This window comes from Hyperolius riggenbachi, chromosome 3 (assembly GCF_040937935.1).
Source record: "Hyperolius riggenbachi isolate aHypRig1 chromosome 3, aHypRig1.pri, whole genome shotgun sequence".
In the NCBI taxonomy this organism is placed as follows: domain Eukaryota; kingdom Metazoa; phylum Chordata; class Amphibia; order Anura; family Hyperoliidae; genus Hyperolius; species Hyperolius riggenbachi.
This window is the reverse complement of record NC_090648.1, coordinates 426,834,421-426,851,432: the sequence shown is the minus strand read 5'-3', so window position 1 is coordinate 426,851,432 and position 17,012 is coordinate 426,834,421. Positions and strand designations below refer to the sequence as shown.

General features: G+C 44.1%; 1 protein-coding gene across 2 annotated transcripts in view; it reads left to right on the top strand.

Annotated features, from left to right (window-relative positions):
* Positions 1–17,012, top strand: part of LOC137564142 (aldo-keto reductase family 1 member D1-like) — a 93,283-nt gene that overhangs the window by 45,296 nt on the left and 30,975 nt on the right. For both annotated transcript variants that reach the window (XM_068277583.1, XM_068277582.1), the window contains exons 3-5: positions 8,999–9,115; positions 12,282–12,359; positions 16,479–16,601. In XM_068277583.1, coding sequence (XP_068133684.1) covers positions 8,999–9,115; positions 12,282–12,359; positions 16,479–16,601 — 318 coding nt within the window. The remainder of the gene's footprint in view (positions 1–8,998; positions 9,116–12,281; positions 12,360–16,478; positions 16,602–17,012) is intronic.

Here is a 17,012-nt window from a genome sequence, read left to right as displayed (position 1 = left end):
TGCATGGAGTGTGCATGACCTCCCTATGTTTATGTGGGTTTCCTCCTAAGTGCTCAGAATTCCTTTCACATCTCCCCAAAGAATGTAGCAGGCTAACTGGATTCATCCTTAAGGTGGCCACACACCATACAATGTTTTAAATATCTGTTCAATTTAAGAATTGCAATCAATTTTTTCTGACTGATTGTAACATTTCAAAAATATGACCAATGTACCACACACCTATGTTCAATTTTTCCTCAATTATGATAAAAATGATTGGAAACTCTGAGAAAATTGTTAGGGTGTGTATATTAATAAATTGACAATCCAACACACACCATACAATCTTTAGTAGAAATTGAAGAGAAATATCTGGCATTCCGGATCGAATTAAATCGAGAAAAACGAGAAATCCGATCGGATTTTTCAGTCGAATGAAAAAAAAGCTTTCGATTTTTTTTTGCGAGAGATACAATCGTTTTTATCGAATTGCTGTAAAATCGGATCATTTTATTGTATCGTGTGTGGCCACCTTTAGACTATGGCAGGAGTGCTAGATTGTGAGCTCTTCTGAGGGACACCTACTGACATGAATTGATTCATGTACTCTGTAAAGGGCAGGGCTGTGGAGTCGAGTCGGTGTTGGAGCAATTTTGGGTACCTGGAGTTGGGGGTTTCAAACTGAGGAGTCTGATTCAGATGATTTTTTTACCAACTCCACAGTCCTGGTAAAGCTACGTACACACATACGACAACGATCGTTCGTTGTTAACGACGAACGATCTTTTAATTGATGAAAGAACGACGTAAGCAAAAGTAGTTTTTAAAAGGGAGTAATGATCTGATCGTTTGTTAACGAACGATCCGGAACAACGTCACATCACAGTAGAATACAGGAAAATGCGTGTTTTCTGTGACGGGCTCACGTCTAGCCATTATGATATCTTCTGTACAGTGAAGATGTCACATACTGTTCCTGGAAGTGACATCATAGGAAGTTCCACCCGCACGTAACGAACAATTCAAAACGTACGTTACACTATAAAACTAACGTTACGTATATGACATTAATGTACGAGAACTCATACTGTAGGTATGTAGGTAGAGCATTTAGATAATACAGCGTTGAAAACACATTAAAAAAACACTCTGTCCTGTTTTTGGTATAATCATGAAGCAATTAACGTGTCACAGGACACATTCATAGAACGAACGTTAAATAACGAAAACCACATGTTGCGCTTGCACATTATAATGAAAAGTTCTATGGAGATATAACGAAATGCGCATGTCAAGCCTAGTACAAACGACCATTTTCTAACGATGTACTAGTTTTGCAAACGATCGTCATTTAAAAAAATATGCCAAGGCACATCTTTAGTTTTTAACAATCTAGCTTGTCCATTGTTTAACTTAATGATCGTTGGAGGTTTTTTTTAAACGATCGTCGTTTGTAATGATCGGAGAACGATTATTTCAAACGACTATAGTCGCATGTGTGTACGCACCATTAGAAGTCGAAGTCAGAACAATTTTGGGTACCTGGAGTCGGAGTCAGTGGTTTCATAAACTGAGTCGGAGTTGGAGTCGGAGTCAGTGGTTTCATAAACTGAGGAGTCGGGGTTGGAGTCTGATGATTTTTGTACCGACTCCAGAGCCCTGGTGCTACATAATATGCGAGCAATATGAAAGAGCTCATTCGCGCCATGATACTTATTTCATGAGTGTGTAGATCAGTGCAGACCCTGTGCGATCCAGCAAACCTGGACTGGAGTTATAAAGACTTGGCATCTGCAGGCAGAAGGGGACGCAGGATATAATTTTGTTTGTCGCAGGGTTGGCGTCCCTTCTTATACCCCTAGTTGTGTAACTGGAGGAGCATACATACAGTATATACCTGTAGTGAGTGTAATTAATCCAGGACTAACTGGTTATATCCTAAAAACAATTACACTGCAGCTGCTACAGGGGATTACCTTTGTATGCCAGTTACTCCACTCACCTTGACTTGGGTCAGAGCTGATCATAGGGAGGATTGCTGAATGGTTTGTGAATTGTTTTTGTGGTTGCAGTTGCACTATTCAGTGTAAGAGGTTTTGTGTTTATACAACCAGAACAGTATGGGCTTGATTCACAAAAGAGTGCTAACTGTTAGCACGGGCGTTTTTGTGCGAATTTTCGCATTGCGCGCGATCGCGAATTTTCCCGTGAAAACGATAACGTTTTCACGCGCAAACGCGAATTTTCGCGCGAAACCGATATCAATTTTGCGGGAAAATTCGCGTTTGCGCGTGAAACCGTTATCATTTCACGCAAAAATTCACGATCGCGCGCAATGCGAAAATTCACGCGAAAACGCCTGTGCTAACAGTTAGCACTCTTTTGTGAATCAAGCCCAATGTGTTTATTAGGAAAAACTCTTACCTCATGATAGCAGTCAATCTTAAGGGCCCCATACATTGGTCGATTTTAGTGTTCGATCGATTGAACGGCTGATCGATCGATTTGGATTTGTTTGAACATTTTCGATCGATTTGATCTACAGTATCTGACAGGATGGAAAAATCTATGTCGATCTGCTGCTGGCAGCAGATTGATGGCCCATAGAGTTGCATTGGATCTAATGGTTCAGTAATGCCTTTAGATCGATTTTCAATAGATATCCAATAGATTTAATTCTGAAATCTATTGGAAATCTGTTCCTAGTGTGTGGCACACATCCGATAGATTCCTGTCAGATTCAACCTGATAGGCATCTGACAAAAATCTATCTGATGATCGGATCTGCTGCAAATCTACCAGTGTATGGCCACCTTTAAAAACATTCAGTTCAGGCTTGCTGAATCACTGATGATACCACACTGGAGACACAAAGCAATGCCTGATGTTCTCATGAGTGCATTGTGTGCATTTCTGTCAGTTCCTGTGTGCTGCTGCGTTCAGTGTAGGGAATGGGGTCAGTGTCACAATCAGAGCCGGGACAAGGTCCTCCAGCACCCAAGGCTGAGACACCAAAGTGCGCCCCTCCATCCCTCCCACCCCAGCCGTCACACACTGATTACTATTAGACTAAGAGGCGCCACAGGGCCCACAACCTCCCCAACACCTTAATATCTAGTTATATGGCTTGCAGTCACTGCCATGTATCCACTTTTCTTATTTCTTTGTGCTTCAAACACAATTAGGAATGACAGCTGAATGAATTCTGCGCCCCCTCCTACACTGCGCCCTGAGGCTGGAACCTCTCCAGCCTATGCCTCGGCCCGGCCCTGGTCACAATAGACAGCACCACAGATGTTCTATATTGAGGTATAATGTTATGTCGCTGCATACCGATAATATGAACAAGCCCTGTAACAATAAACGTAAAAAAAATAATACTACAGTATAGTTCATTTATGCTTTGCAACTGTATCTGTAAACATACATTTTGGTGTTGCAGGTATCTAAGAGGGGCATGAAGCAATGCTCCGCCCACTGTCCCGAGACGTGGACTAATCCCTTGTTTTCTTGGATTTGTGCTGAAGTCTTGCATGACATGTAAATACCTCCTGTATCAAGAAGGCACTTGTGGGCTTTACAGGAATTATTTTACAGATCTTATACAATGAAAGCCATTCAACAGAACCTAAATCAGTAAAGGAATTCGTAAAAAAAAGGATCGGTTTACCATCTGTGGGAATTACGGAGCAGGAAGGGCAGACTAAACCCGACACAAAGGGGGACTTTATTGAGACTATACATTCATTTAAACAGGGCAAAAGTCCACAGATGGATGACTATTCAGATTTATTGTAGATTTTCACTGTTCTGGAGAGCTGGTCTCTCGCTCTCAGATTACTAATACAATAAGAACATCTGAACTTTTAAGGGGCCCATACACCTAACGATTTTCCTACCGATATACAGCAGATTCGATCACTGTGATCGAATCTGCTGTGAAATCTTTGCGCAAATGCTGACAGAACGAACGATTTCCAACCTAAATCAATCGTTCCCGTCGATCCGTCCGTGCGGAAGATCTTGCTCGATCGATGGCGGGTCAAGAGCACATCGATAGCAGTGTTCGAATGCTTGACGACCGACGCTAGCGGCAATATATTATCTGTTCTGCCGGCGCGAGTCCCCTGGTCTCCGCTGTCTTCTTCTCCGCTGGGCTCCGGGTTGCGGGTGGCTTCACTTCCTGTCCCGGCAGGAAGTTTAAACAGTAGAGCAAACTTCCCCGGACAGGAAGTGAAGCCAGCCGGAACCCGGAGCCCAGCGGAGAAGAAGACAGCGGAGATCAGGGGACTCGCGCTGGCCGGATCAGGTAATGCATGCAGGGGGGGGGGCGGCAGCAGGCAGCAGCTCCACAGAACGTGATCGATTTCATGTTGAAATCGATTCACAATGTGGTTGCAGTAAAGGCAGTCATACGATCCCTCTCTGATCAGATTCGATCAGAGAGGGATTTATCTGTTGGTCGATCTGATGGCAAATCGACCAGTGTATGGCCACCTTTTAACACAGAATACAAGACAAAGAACATTTGAGGTCTGATTGGTAAGACTCAAAGCTGTTCTCCAGTTATACATTTTACCAAAGCCCCTGTGGTGTCGATGTATGTCTCTTAAGGTGGCCATACACTGGTCGATTTGCCATCAAATTGACCAACAGATAGAGCCCTCTCTGATTGAATCTGATCAGAAAGGGATTGTATGGCCACCTTTGCTGCAAACAGATTGTGAATCAATTTCAGCATGAAATCGATTCACCATCTGTGAAGCCGCCGCCACTCCCCTCCCCCCTGCATACATTACCTGATCCGGCCGGCGCGAGTCCCCCGGTCTCCGATGTCTTCTTCTCCGCGCTCGGCTCCAGCTTCACTTCCTGTCCGGGGAAGTTTAAACAGTAGAGGGCGCACTACTGTTTAAACGACCTGCCGGGACAGGAAGAAGTGAATCCAGCCGGAGCCCAGCGCGGAGAAGGAGCAGCGGTGACAGCCGGGATACACGCAGGCGGATCAGGTAATGTATTGCCGCTGTATTGCATCGGTCGTCGGACATTCGACCACCGCTATCGATGCACTCCCGACCCGCTGGCGATCGAGGGAAATCTTCCGCACAGACAGGAACGACTGGAATCGAAAACGTTTGCACAACGATTTCACAGCAGATTCGATCACAGTTATTAGTGTATCGGCGGGAAAATCGTTAGGTATATGGGCCCCTTTACAGAGGCATTCTAAAACCCCATCTGCACATGCTCTGTAAAATCCTTCTCATATCCCTCTGCTGGCTTGTCGATAGGCATACCATGATGAGACTTACATTTGTCACACAGTAAAATGCATTGTAAACGCCCTTGTTCCATTGCAGCTGTCACTTACAGCAGGTTTTAAGAATCTCTGAGGCCAGAAACCCACTAGGATCGCTTTTCTAAGCGCTAGTGATTTGGAAAAGCTCTTGCTAACGCAATGCTATGGGGGATTTTTATAAAATTACATCGCTCAAGTGGGTTCACACCCATAGCAAGAGCTTTTCAAATCACAAAACGCTCAGAAAAGCTTTTCTAGTGGGTTTCTGGCCTCAGCCAATTTTTGGACTAGTCCATTTCCTCATGGGGGTTCCTCAGGCTTCCCTCTATTTCCAATTTTTTTTTACCTAGTTAAAGCTAGTTACAAAACACTGTTACTGTACCAAGCCTCCTTGGGCATGAATCTAGCATATGTATGAAGGTTCCCTGATATGGCTTAAAGAGCCAGCATTTTAGATCTTCAGAGACATTGGATGCACAAGTGACCACCGAGTATGTTGTTCTACTACTCATCCCGTCCTCTGGAAGCCACTACATCATGGACCTTGTGTCATCTCACCTCCCCGCTCCGTGGACGTATCTCTAGCCTCCAGGCTAGTGAGGTGACTGTACTGAAGTCGGCTCTGAACTGTCACCTCAAGAATCAAGTCTTGTTCCTGGAGGTGATCGTTTGTTTATAAGCGAGGTGATCAGGATTTTCAGACGTGGCAAATACTCTGACAAGTGCCGTTATTGTAGCATTTTTTAGATAATATTTTTTTTTTTATATTTGGTGCACAGCTTGGTCACCTCTTCGTAAATAGTCCATTTTTACCACTAAACACCCTGAGAGTGGAAACTACCTTCAGTATTTGTGTTGGCAGTATCAACATTACTTTAAACTGCAGTATAATAAAGCATCCACAAGATGTCACTGTATGTAGAATGATGTGAAGATCTCTATGTTATTGTGACTCCCTGTTCTTTCTCTGTGTTTCTCTCTGTTCTAAGTAAGCTGCATTTCCGAAAAGTGGTGTATGAATTTTCTCTGCATGTTTTTCTTCATTAAGGATTTCTAACTTGTTATACTGGGAGCCTATCTGCTTGTACAGACCACTCTGCTAGTTTGAAGTCAGTGTCGTGTTAAAATCATGCCAGAAGTGTCAGTTATAGAATCTGCAGAAAGGAAGGTGGCAGCCTCTCTGCACAGACAGCACACTCTGCAGCTCTGTCTAGTAAATTGGGATGACACTGTCCACTAATAAATGTTATTTAGCTATCTTGAGCATGGCAGACATTCGATCAAGTGAAAGGGAGTTTTGGTTCAGATGTAAAGCTTGGAGATTTGTTGAGTTCATCTGAACTAATGTCAATGCATGTAGTAGCGCCTTTTCCTCTCAGCTACAATTCCATGTAATGGAGAAGACTAGGATGAAGATTCTGCTTCCATCCAAAGCAATAGTAGGCCAGAACAGTGAAATAATATTGTCCTTGGCTGATCGAGCGACTCTCAGGAACAACTTCTGTTATTTAGAAGCTTAGCATGTCTCACTGAGTAGACGAGTAATCAAATATCCTCTGTCGAAGTTCTCCTGCCAGTTCCAAAGCTATTTTAGGTACAGCAACGCTTTCCTGGCTTACTCTCCGAGTCATCGCAGGTTCTTGTTCATTTCCAGGAACTGCAAGACCCACCAGGCTTGGCTCTCTCCTGTGGCTTCTGTCCACACACAGAAATAACCCTCCCATTTTCATACTGGCCTCTTTCAGATGCTCCAATTTCTTCCAGTTCCACTGACATAATATTACGACTCTTAATTTCCAAGGTAGTAGAAGATTCCAAATGATTTTTTAAAGAGGGACTGTAGTGACATATGTAAGAATGCAGAACAGGGGTGTAACTATAAATCACTGGGCCCCCTGCAAAACTTTCGATGGGGCCCCCTTCAGCCAACACACCAAAAAGCAGCTTGTACAAAAGACCCTGCTGAACACTGAATAGGGAATGTCTACAAAGCTTTGTCTGCAAAACTTTGCATGATTCCTTATCAGTGGCTTAGCAGATGCAGTCCTTAGAACAATTGTGCAGAGAGCAGAAAGTTTTTTTCTCTCCTTGCCCTTAGTTGTCAGTCTCTCAGGACTGGGCCTCCTGTGGCTTGTGCCCCCCCCCCCTGCGGCTGCATCACTTGCAGGGTCTATTGTTACGCCCCTGATGCAGAATATTATTCAGGAATCAGGATACCCACTTTTACATTAAAAGGATTCAAGCAGGTTACTTTTTCAGCAGTTTGTCCTGGTTTCTAATAGCTGTAGAACAGGGGTGTCAAACTCAAATGCAAAGTGGGCCGAAATTGTACACTAGGACCCAGTCGCAGGCCAAACTCAATGTCTACTAGCCATCTTCCTCCCTTATAAAGTTCCCTGGTTTCTAATGGCCCTCCTCCAACCTCTATATAGTTCCCTGGTGCCTAGTGGTCCTCCCTCCCCTATACAGTTCCCTAGTGTCTAGAGGCCCCCACCCTCCCCTATACAGTTCCCTAGTGTTTAGTTATTTCCCCCTACCTCCCCATATTGCCTCCTTGGTGTTCTAGGGATTCACCTCCAATATAGCTTCCCTGGTGGTCTAGAGAGGGCTGAACAAAATGCAAAGTGGGGAAACCACTTGAGGGCCAAATTTAATGGCTCTGAGGGCCAGCTTTGGCACGCGGGCTGGAGTTTGACATATATACTGTAGGAGCTGCCCTTCCCCCCCCCCTTCCCACTGCCCATATTTATCCAGGGGAAGGTGTGAATGTAATCAAGTGTGACTCTCTAAGCTCTTTGAAGTAGAAATGTCCTATCTTCCCACCCTCCCCTTGATTCACTTTAAATACCCTGGTTTTAGCATCAGACACTTATAGCTGTATATTGCTGTATATTGGTATGTAACCCCACTGAGACTTAGCTTAGTCTTTTTATTATGTGAAATTATCCCTCCAGCAGAGCATTCTAGGAGACCAGAGATATTTTCGACTGGTTTTATGACTCTCAGAAAATGAACATTCCACAGAGATCACCTGCCAGTACTGAAGATGTTGCCGCCTGTGAAAAATACTAGAAAGTAAATCAGGGATAGGAAAGATTTTTCAATAGGCAAATACTGACTAAATAATTTATCAATTAATATGGTAAAAAAAAAAATTAGTAGTTTTATTATATATGTTATTTTGACTACAGTTCCTCTTTAAGCGGACTACTGATTGAAAATGATATATATTAGTGTTCTCCCCAGAAATTTTTTTCAGCCGGGTGGCATGAAAAAGTAGCCGGGTGGGGCAAGATAAGAGAATGCAGGGCCAGTGCTTCTGTGAGCAACTCTGCTTACAGCATAGGAGGAGGTGAGCCGATGACAGCCGGGTGGTCACCAAAACTAGCCGGGTGGAGCACCCAGCTAAAAGAGCCTGGGGAGAACACTGAGAACAACCGTATTAGTAGCAGTAATAATAATGTCATTATTATAAGATATTGTTATTGTTGATGGATGAATGATGATGATTGATGATGGGTGGGTGATGATTGGCTGCATATGTGATGACTGATGGATGATAAGGAGAAGGAACGTACTAGATAAACTCCTTTAATTACTGCTGCATACTACTGTTTTTATACAGTGCTGACCACAGTTTACCGGAAATCCTTGTTCACACATGAAGTCCCTCTACCAGAACTGCTATTAAAAACTATCTGTGTATCTTTGTTTTAACAGCTGTGGAACACCTGCCACCCTCCAGAACTGGTTCGACCAACATTAGAGAAAACTTTGAAGACGTTGGGACTAGATTATGTAGATCTGTACATTATCGAGCTGCCAATGGCCTTTAAGGTAAATTTTGCCCTGCTATGTATGTCTGTCCACAATGCAGTAAACCAGGGTTACCCATGATGCACCACCCCAATGTCTGTGTCTTGACCCTGACATTCACTGCTATATTCTGGATCCGTCCTCAGTACAGCTGAAAATGTGTATATGTCCCTTTCCTGGACTAGACCTGTAAGTATATAAAAACAAGGAACACCAAGAGCCCCAATAGTGTAATATGTACTGGTAAATGGTTACTAGATAGAGTAAATATTAATACTCACAAACCAGGGTTACCATTAGGCAACCACTGTAAAAGCAGGTGGGGAGATTTTCCTGACCCCACTCAGGAATAAGAAGTCGCTCTCTGTAGATGAGAAAAAGGGGGTTCAACCCTCCACCCAGGGGGGACTCAATATTATGCAGGAGAACAGAGGCGCCAAAAGGATAAAAGGAAGCTAAATGAGCTTAAAAAAACAAATTCTTGGTAAATAGAGGAGGTAGTGGTGGACTTACCTCCTCCAAGTAGACACACAATGACTGTAGTAAAGACAGTCAATATATTTTATTTATGAACTCCAAATATGCAACGCGTTTCGCAGGTTTGATCCCGCTTCATCAGGCAATAACAACGGAGCAATAGCATACAGTAGAAGAGTCAGTCACCTCTGTGGCTCTCTGGCTCTTCTAGTGACCACATATGCTATTGCTCCGTTGTTATTGCCTGACGAAGCGGGATCAAACCTGTGAAACGCGTTGCATATTTGGAGTTCATAAATTAAATATATTGACTGTCTTTACTACAGTCGTTGTGTGTCTACTTGGAGGAGGTAAGTCCATCACTACCTCCTCTATTTACCAAGAATTTGGTTTTTTTAAGCTCATTTAGCTTCCTTTTGGCGCCTCTGTTTTCCTGCATAAGACCTGTAAGTATGATAGGCTAGTGACATGGTGCTCTCTCAGTAGAGATGAAGCAGAGTAATATATACTAGTGCAAAGCAAGAAAAGTAGAATTCCAGCACTCTGTGGAGCTGCAGCAGGAGACTGGACTCAGCTGTAATTAGCTATAGACTGTAAGGATGTGGGTTCCTTTAAATGGCGTGTTCAGGCTGTGTGGCAGATAGCAAGAGTTCTTCTCATTGCGGTGAACAAGCGATGTTAGCGCGAAACGGACGTCTGCAGGGGGACACAGACCTGGCGCCCACCTAAACCCGCTCTAGCACCTGACTGCATGCTGACTGTAAGTGATTTTATCTTGTTTCAATAAACAACCCTAATTGCAGTGCTGGCTCTGCCTAACCTCTCTTCTACCACAAGTGATATATACTAGTCTGCTGAGGCACACAGTGCCACCCGTAGGTGAACCACAGAGTTGCATCTAAATTCCTGTTGCAAATCCATCACCATATTCCACTCCATACTAAAGGTTGCCAAAGATTTTGGACTTTGGCTATCCATTATTCAAAACAATCACTCACGTTGGTTTTGGATAAAAATCGAGCATGATTACAGGTGTCCCCTAACGTACAGAGCTTTAGTCCTCACATGGTAGACCGGCAAGCATCTACGGCTTGCTCTGATAACAAAAGATCTTTTTTTTTGCACCAGATGGACAACTAGTTTTCATCATGTAAATAAAGTAAAGTATCATATTTCTGAGTATCCTGTCATATTTAATTATCTAAAACAGCCATTCTCAACCGGGGTTCCGCGGAATCCTAGGGTTCCGTGATAACCCATCAGGGGTTCCGCAGCTTTTTGCCACTTCTGCGTGACAAAAAAGTCCTGCTTCCTCCTTTTTAGTGGGTGAAAGTAGTCCCGCTGTTGTTGATGTGTCTGGCGAATAAATCCCATCTGCAGCGTATCATCAAACCCTCCTATTTGATCTGACCAGCTGCAGCAGCAGGAAAACAGCACCGTTGACATGTGGGGACAGCAGCAGCTGGCAACGGCTATCTATATTACTTCGGGGCATGACTTAGAACATTTGCGGAGCTGGCTGCAGCGCTAAGAGCTGTGCTGCTTTTGCACAGGGATGGCAACTGTGCATTGCCGGACGCTGCTCTTCCTGTGTAGAGGCACTTTCTCGGCTGCTCCGATGGCTCCCCAACTGCTGCATCCAAGATGTCCACGGCACCCACCTTCTCCTCTTCATATATCCATCCATCCCTCCTATGCCCAGAGCCTGGAGTGCATTTGTACGGATGCAAGGTACATTTTTTTTCTTGTGTGCACTACTAATGCAGGCCGTGCAGAAAGATCACCTAAGTCAGCCTGGCCACATTCTGCTGACTTCTATGCACAATGGCCAAGTACTGTATATTTAGGCTGCATTTGTCAGATAATAGGTTCTTATTATGCCTTTAAACGTTGTCCCTGACACTGGTGTGGAAGTGCCCTCCTTCATCCATGACACTTATCTCTCATTTTGATTTGCTGGAAGAGATGAGTGTTGGCATCACTTTCTTATTTGTTATTGTGAGTGACTGCAGCTCTACTATGGGGAGAGTTTTGATGATGATGGTCGGTGGGTGAAGGCCGGGCTGGTGACAATGGGCCTTGGGTGCTGGAAAGCACAAATCCTGCCTTGGATTTGAGAAATGTCACGTGTGTGGGGGTAATTGCTGCTTTTCATAAGTGGGTGGTGATTGTGGAATTCATTATATGTGGGGATGATTGCTACATTTTTAGTACTGTTAACCAAGAGGTGTGTAATATTAGTTATAATCGTAGGTAGAAGGGAAGAGTGGCACAATTTTATTCTCCATTTTTTTTTTGTAGGGGTTCCCCGAGATCCCCAAAATTTTGCAGGGGTTTTTCGACTCTAAAAAGGTTGAGAAAGGCTGATCTAAAAAGTAGAAGCATTTAAAATACTGTCAATCCATCCAATGCATAATATTTAGATAGGAATAAATGATATACCTCCGCTCCTAAGTATTTACAAAAACTGTTGGTTTTTTTATACGTTTTTTTTTCCTGAATTGCTTGCTGAAGTTCACAATTATGTCACAAGATGGCACTGCACCTCTCACCCAATATTCATAGCTAATTTGTAAGTCTGTGGTTGAATAGCGTAATGCCGCTCCCTAGAGACCAGATCAGTTATTTCTGGGATATTCGGAATTCTATCAATGGACTTGAACAGCAACCCTATCCTTTAACCTAACAGCTAATTTTTTTTTATTTGCAGCCTGGAGATGAAATCTACCCAAGAGATGAAAACGGAAAATACTTGTACCATGAAACGGATCTGGCTGCCACCTGGGAGGTGAGGCTTTGCAGCATTTGTTTTCTAATATGTTAAACTTTATTTCTCAAAGGATATTTTGGACTGCCCAGTCTCAGATTTACCAGCATTCTGTATATTGAAGAGAAAGCAGAAATGGATTCAGTTGAAATGGGGCCCAAGGCAAGTACCTATCGTGGGTGCACTCTTCATGGCCATCTGGCCTTTTTGGTAATATTTGGTGGGAACTAGCATCAACCAGCCCCCTAGCCTCTCTCTGACCCTAGGCAACTGTCTAAGTTGCCTTGTGCATGATCCAATTCTGAGAGAGAGCAAAACATATCCCTTTGGTTCACCCTGCTACAAGAAAGCATAAGAGGTACGTCCTTATGTGAGACTGACCAGTGTCTGACTGGGATACCTGTGGCCAACCGTGTGTGTGTGTGTGTGTGTGTGTGTGTGTAGTGGGAGGGGAAATGTCTTGATAAAGATTGATGGTGGGTGGAGGTTGTACCTGTACATTTATCAAGCATTACCATCCCTATTAAATCTTGCTCCCATTGTAGAGCTACCTCTATTATAGTGCCACGATGATAGTGCTGCCCCTGTATTGTGCCACCATGATAGTGCTGCCCCTGTATTGTGCCACCATGATAGTGCTGCCTCTGTATTGTGCCACCATGATAGTGCTGCCCCTGTATTGTGCCACCATGATAGTGCTGCCCCTGTATTGTGCCACCATGATAATGCTGCCACAATATTGTGCCTCCATTATAGTGCTATCCCAGCATTGTGCTGCCATGATGGTGCTGCCCCAGTATTGTGCCTGCATTATAGTGCTACCCCAGTATTGTGCCTCCATTATAATGCTACCCCAGTATTGTGCCTCCATTATAGTGCTACCCCAGTATTGTGCCACCATGAGAGTGCTGCCCCAGTATTGTGCTACTCCGTTATAGTGCTACCCCAGTATTGTGCCTCCAGTATAGTGCTACTCCATGCAGTATTGTGCCACCATGATAGTGCTACCCCAGTATTGTTCCTCCATGATAATGCTGCCACAATATTGTACCTCCATTATAGTGCTACTCCAGTATTGTGCCTCAATGATAGCCACAATATTGTGCCTTCATTATAGTGCTACTCCAGTATTGTGCTACCATGATGGTGCTGCCCCAGTATTGTGCCTCCATGATAGTGCTTCTCCAGTATTGTGCCTCCATGATAGTGCTGACCCAGTATTGTGCCTCCATGATAGTGCTACTCCAGTATTGTGCCTCCATGATAGTGCTACTCCAGTATTGTGCCTCCATGATAGTGCTGACCCAGTATTGTGCCTCCATGATAGTGCTACTCCAGTATTGTGCCTCCATGATAGTGCTGACCCAGTATTGTGCCTCCATGATAGTGCTACTCCAGTATTGTGCCTCCATGATAGTGCTGACCCAGTATTGTGCCTCCATTATAGTGCTACCCCAGTGTTGTGCCTCCATTATAGTGCTGACCCAGTATTGTGCCTCCATGATAGTGCTATTCCAGTATTGTGCCTCCATTATAGTACTACCCCAGTGTTGTGCCTCCATTATAGTGCTACCCCAGTACTGTGCCTCCATTATAGTGCTACCCCAGTATTGTGCCTCCATTATAGTGCTACCCCAGTATTGTGCCTCTATGATAGTGCTACTCCAGTATTGTGCCTCTATGATAGTGCTACTCCAGTATTGTGCCACCATGGTAGTGCTACCCCAGTATTGTGCTACCATAGTGCTACTCCAGTATTGTGCCTGTATTATAGTGCTACCCCAGTATTGTGCCTCCATTATAGTGCTACCCCAGTATTGTGCCTCCATTATAGTGCTACTCCAGTATTGTACCTCCATTATAGTGCTACCCCAGTATTATGCCTCCATTATAGTGCTACCCCAGTATTGTACCTCCATTATAGTGCTACCCCAGTATTGTGCCACCATTATAGTGCTACCCCAGTATTGTGCCTCCATTATAGTGCTACCCCAGTATTGTGCCTCCTTTATAGTGCTATTAAACCAGGCCATTGCGCTTGTGGTGTGATGCTCCACCCCCATCCCGCAATGCAGAAAACGTCATTCATATGACCCTTTGGCAGAGTTTGCAGACAGGGTCATATGCATAGTGCAAACCCCCCCCCCCCCCAACACACACACACTACCCATCACCACCCCTTGCCGCCCTTGCCTAGTGAAGTATTCCCTGCTGGACAGGATGTGCATCACTGGGATTCCCGGGTTTCCTCATTGTATTCGCATACATTCTGATTCTGATTGCTCCATGCATGCGCATCGCATCGCCGCGGTCAACACATGTAAAATCCCTGCATTGCCCATTGACTTACATGACTTCTGCTGCGTCACCATGGAAGTCTGTCGGTAATGCGCTGTTGACTTTGCAGCAGGTTGGCAGCTGATCAGGTACTTCCGTTGCAACGCAACGCAGTAAGTGTGCTAAGCCCCATTGCCTTGCATTGTCATTGCATTACCCTGTGGGTAAAACAGGGTAATGCAATGCACACTTGCAAGACAAGTGTAAAAGAGGTCTAAAGGTTTAGAAAATGCTCAATGACAACCTTATTACTTGCATTGCCAGTGGCTGGTGGGCCTCTTCTTTTTACTTTGTGGGGATTGCATCTTGAATACATGGGGTCACTAGGGTGATGTTTTCATGATATGTATTTATTTATTGTATTTATAAAGTGCCAACATATTATGCAGCGCTGGACATTAGACAATATTTAGGGGTGACATACAGCAATATGACACTACAAGAATACAAGAAAAGCCAGACCACATAGCACAGTATGAGTACAAGGTAATGCTTAGATATGTGCTGGAACGTCATAGAAATATAGTCTGGACAATGGAGGATGTGTTGTTTCAGCAGCATGTCCCCTGAACGTTCAATGCTATTTAGTGGTGCTGGTGTAATAATCTGCGAATTGTTTTTGTAACCTCTATATGTTTTGTTAGAAAACTGTATAAGTTATGTTCAGTGGCATAGCTAAGGAGCTGTGGGCCCCGATGCAAGTTTTACATTGAGGCCCCCCAAGCACTCTATACATAACAATTGATACGGCACACCAAAACCTGCCAATGGCAACTACAGTGTCAGAGGTACAAGAAGATGATGGGGAACAGTTTGTAAATGATTACCACTATTCAAAGTATCTATAGAAGTGATTATTATGAGCACAGAACCAATAGAGAGCTAATAATGTAGTTGAGGGATGGCCCTTCTGGGCCCTTCTGGCCCAAGGGCCCTGATGCGGTCGCTACCCCTGCAACCCCTATTGCTACACCCCTGGTTATGTTCATGTTGTACACCAGCTTTGTATTACATGTTTTATTTCCTGTATTTATTTTTTTGTGCAGTAGGTGAGGGTTACAAATCAACAATGATAATGTTTTTGGAATGATTGGTTTAGTTGATCCTGGAAAACTATGATTAATATTGCCCTTGATTTATTAAGCAACTACCGGTATGTATTCTGCAATACTGTACGAAAAAAATTGGTACAAATGTGAGACTAAAGGCAGCCATACATCAAGCAATTCTGATTCAATCAACAAAGCGATCAACTTTATTGGTGAATCGACTTCAGTATAGTTGATCGAAAGTCGATCGACTAGTGATCCACACCTCACAAGCGATTCCTATGCGATCCACCTTCACTAATCGATCTGACCAATGTTGTGTCTCCATACTTTGAATGCAAAAATTGATCGAATGATATGTGAACAGTAGCCGATTCCTGTGTTATCTTGCATCCTGCTTGATCGACTAAGCTGGTCGATTCGACATGATATCAGCCATTTTCCTCGATTGGGAATTGTGGAACACACTCGATTCTCTCTCGATTCGATTAAATGATTGAATCAAATGGTCGATCGTACTGCAAAATCGCTAGATGTATGGGCATCTTTACAATAACATGAACACCACACAAGAGGGGACGAGTACTGAAATCATGTGATGGTGAACTATCTAATCATGTGTGCCTGTACAGAGGCCTCCTCTGGCCGAGGGTGAACTAGATTAGAAGGGATTTTTGCTTTTGTCCAGCTGGGCCTGAAGTGTTGGAGTCCCAGCCAATCCCATGTTGTAAAGTTACGTTTTTCTATCTTACAGGCTTTGGAGGAGTGTAAGGATGCCGGACTCTGCAAATCTTTGGGGGTGTCTAATTTCAACCGCAGGCAGCTTGAATTGATCCTAAACAAACCAGGACTGAAGTACAAACCCAGCAGCAACCAGGTGAGAATATTACTAATAAAGTATAAGTGTCCCTGGGTCCCATGTCCGTGTGTCAGTGCTTTTGCGCGACTGCACATGTCCTGCACTGACACAGATGTTGGGCCAGGAGGCCGGCTGAGTGGGTGGGCGTTTGTGTGTGGCAGGCAGGTTGGTCGGGTGCGTGTGCGCGCCAGGCAGGTGCACATTCGTGCAGGTGGCAGGTGGATGCGCGCGGTGGTGACAGACCTAGAGCCCGCTTTTAAACGGGCTTAGGTCACTAGTATGTCTAAAATTTCTTCACATAGTCTAGGTCAGGGGTGCACATTGAGTAGATAGTGATACTACATTTTCCATTCTGTATATATTATTGTGCTCCTAAAATTGTGCATAGCTGGATCATTTTGACTTGCTAATTTTTAAAGTAGCTCACAA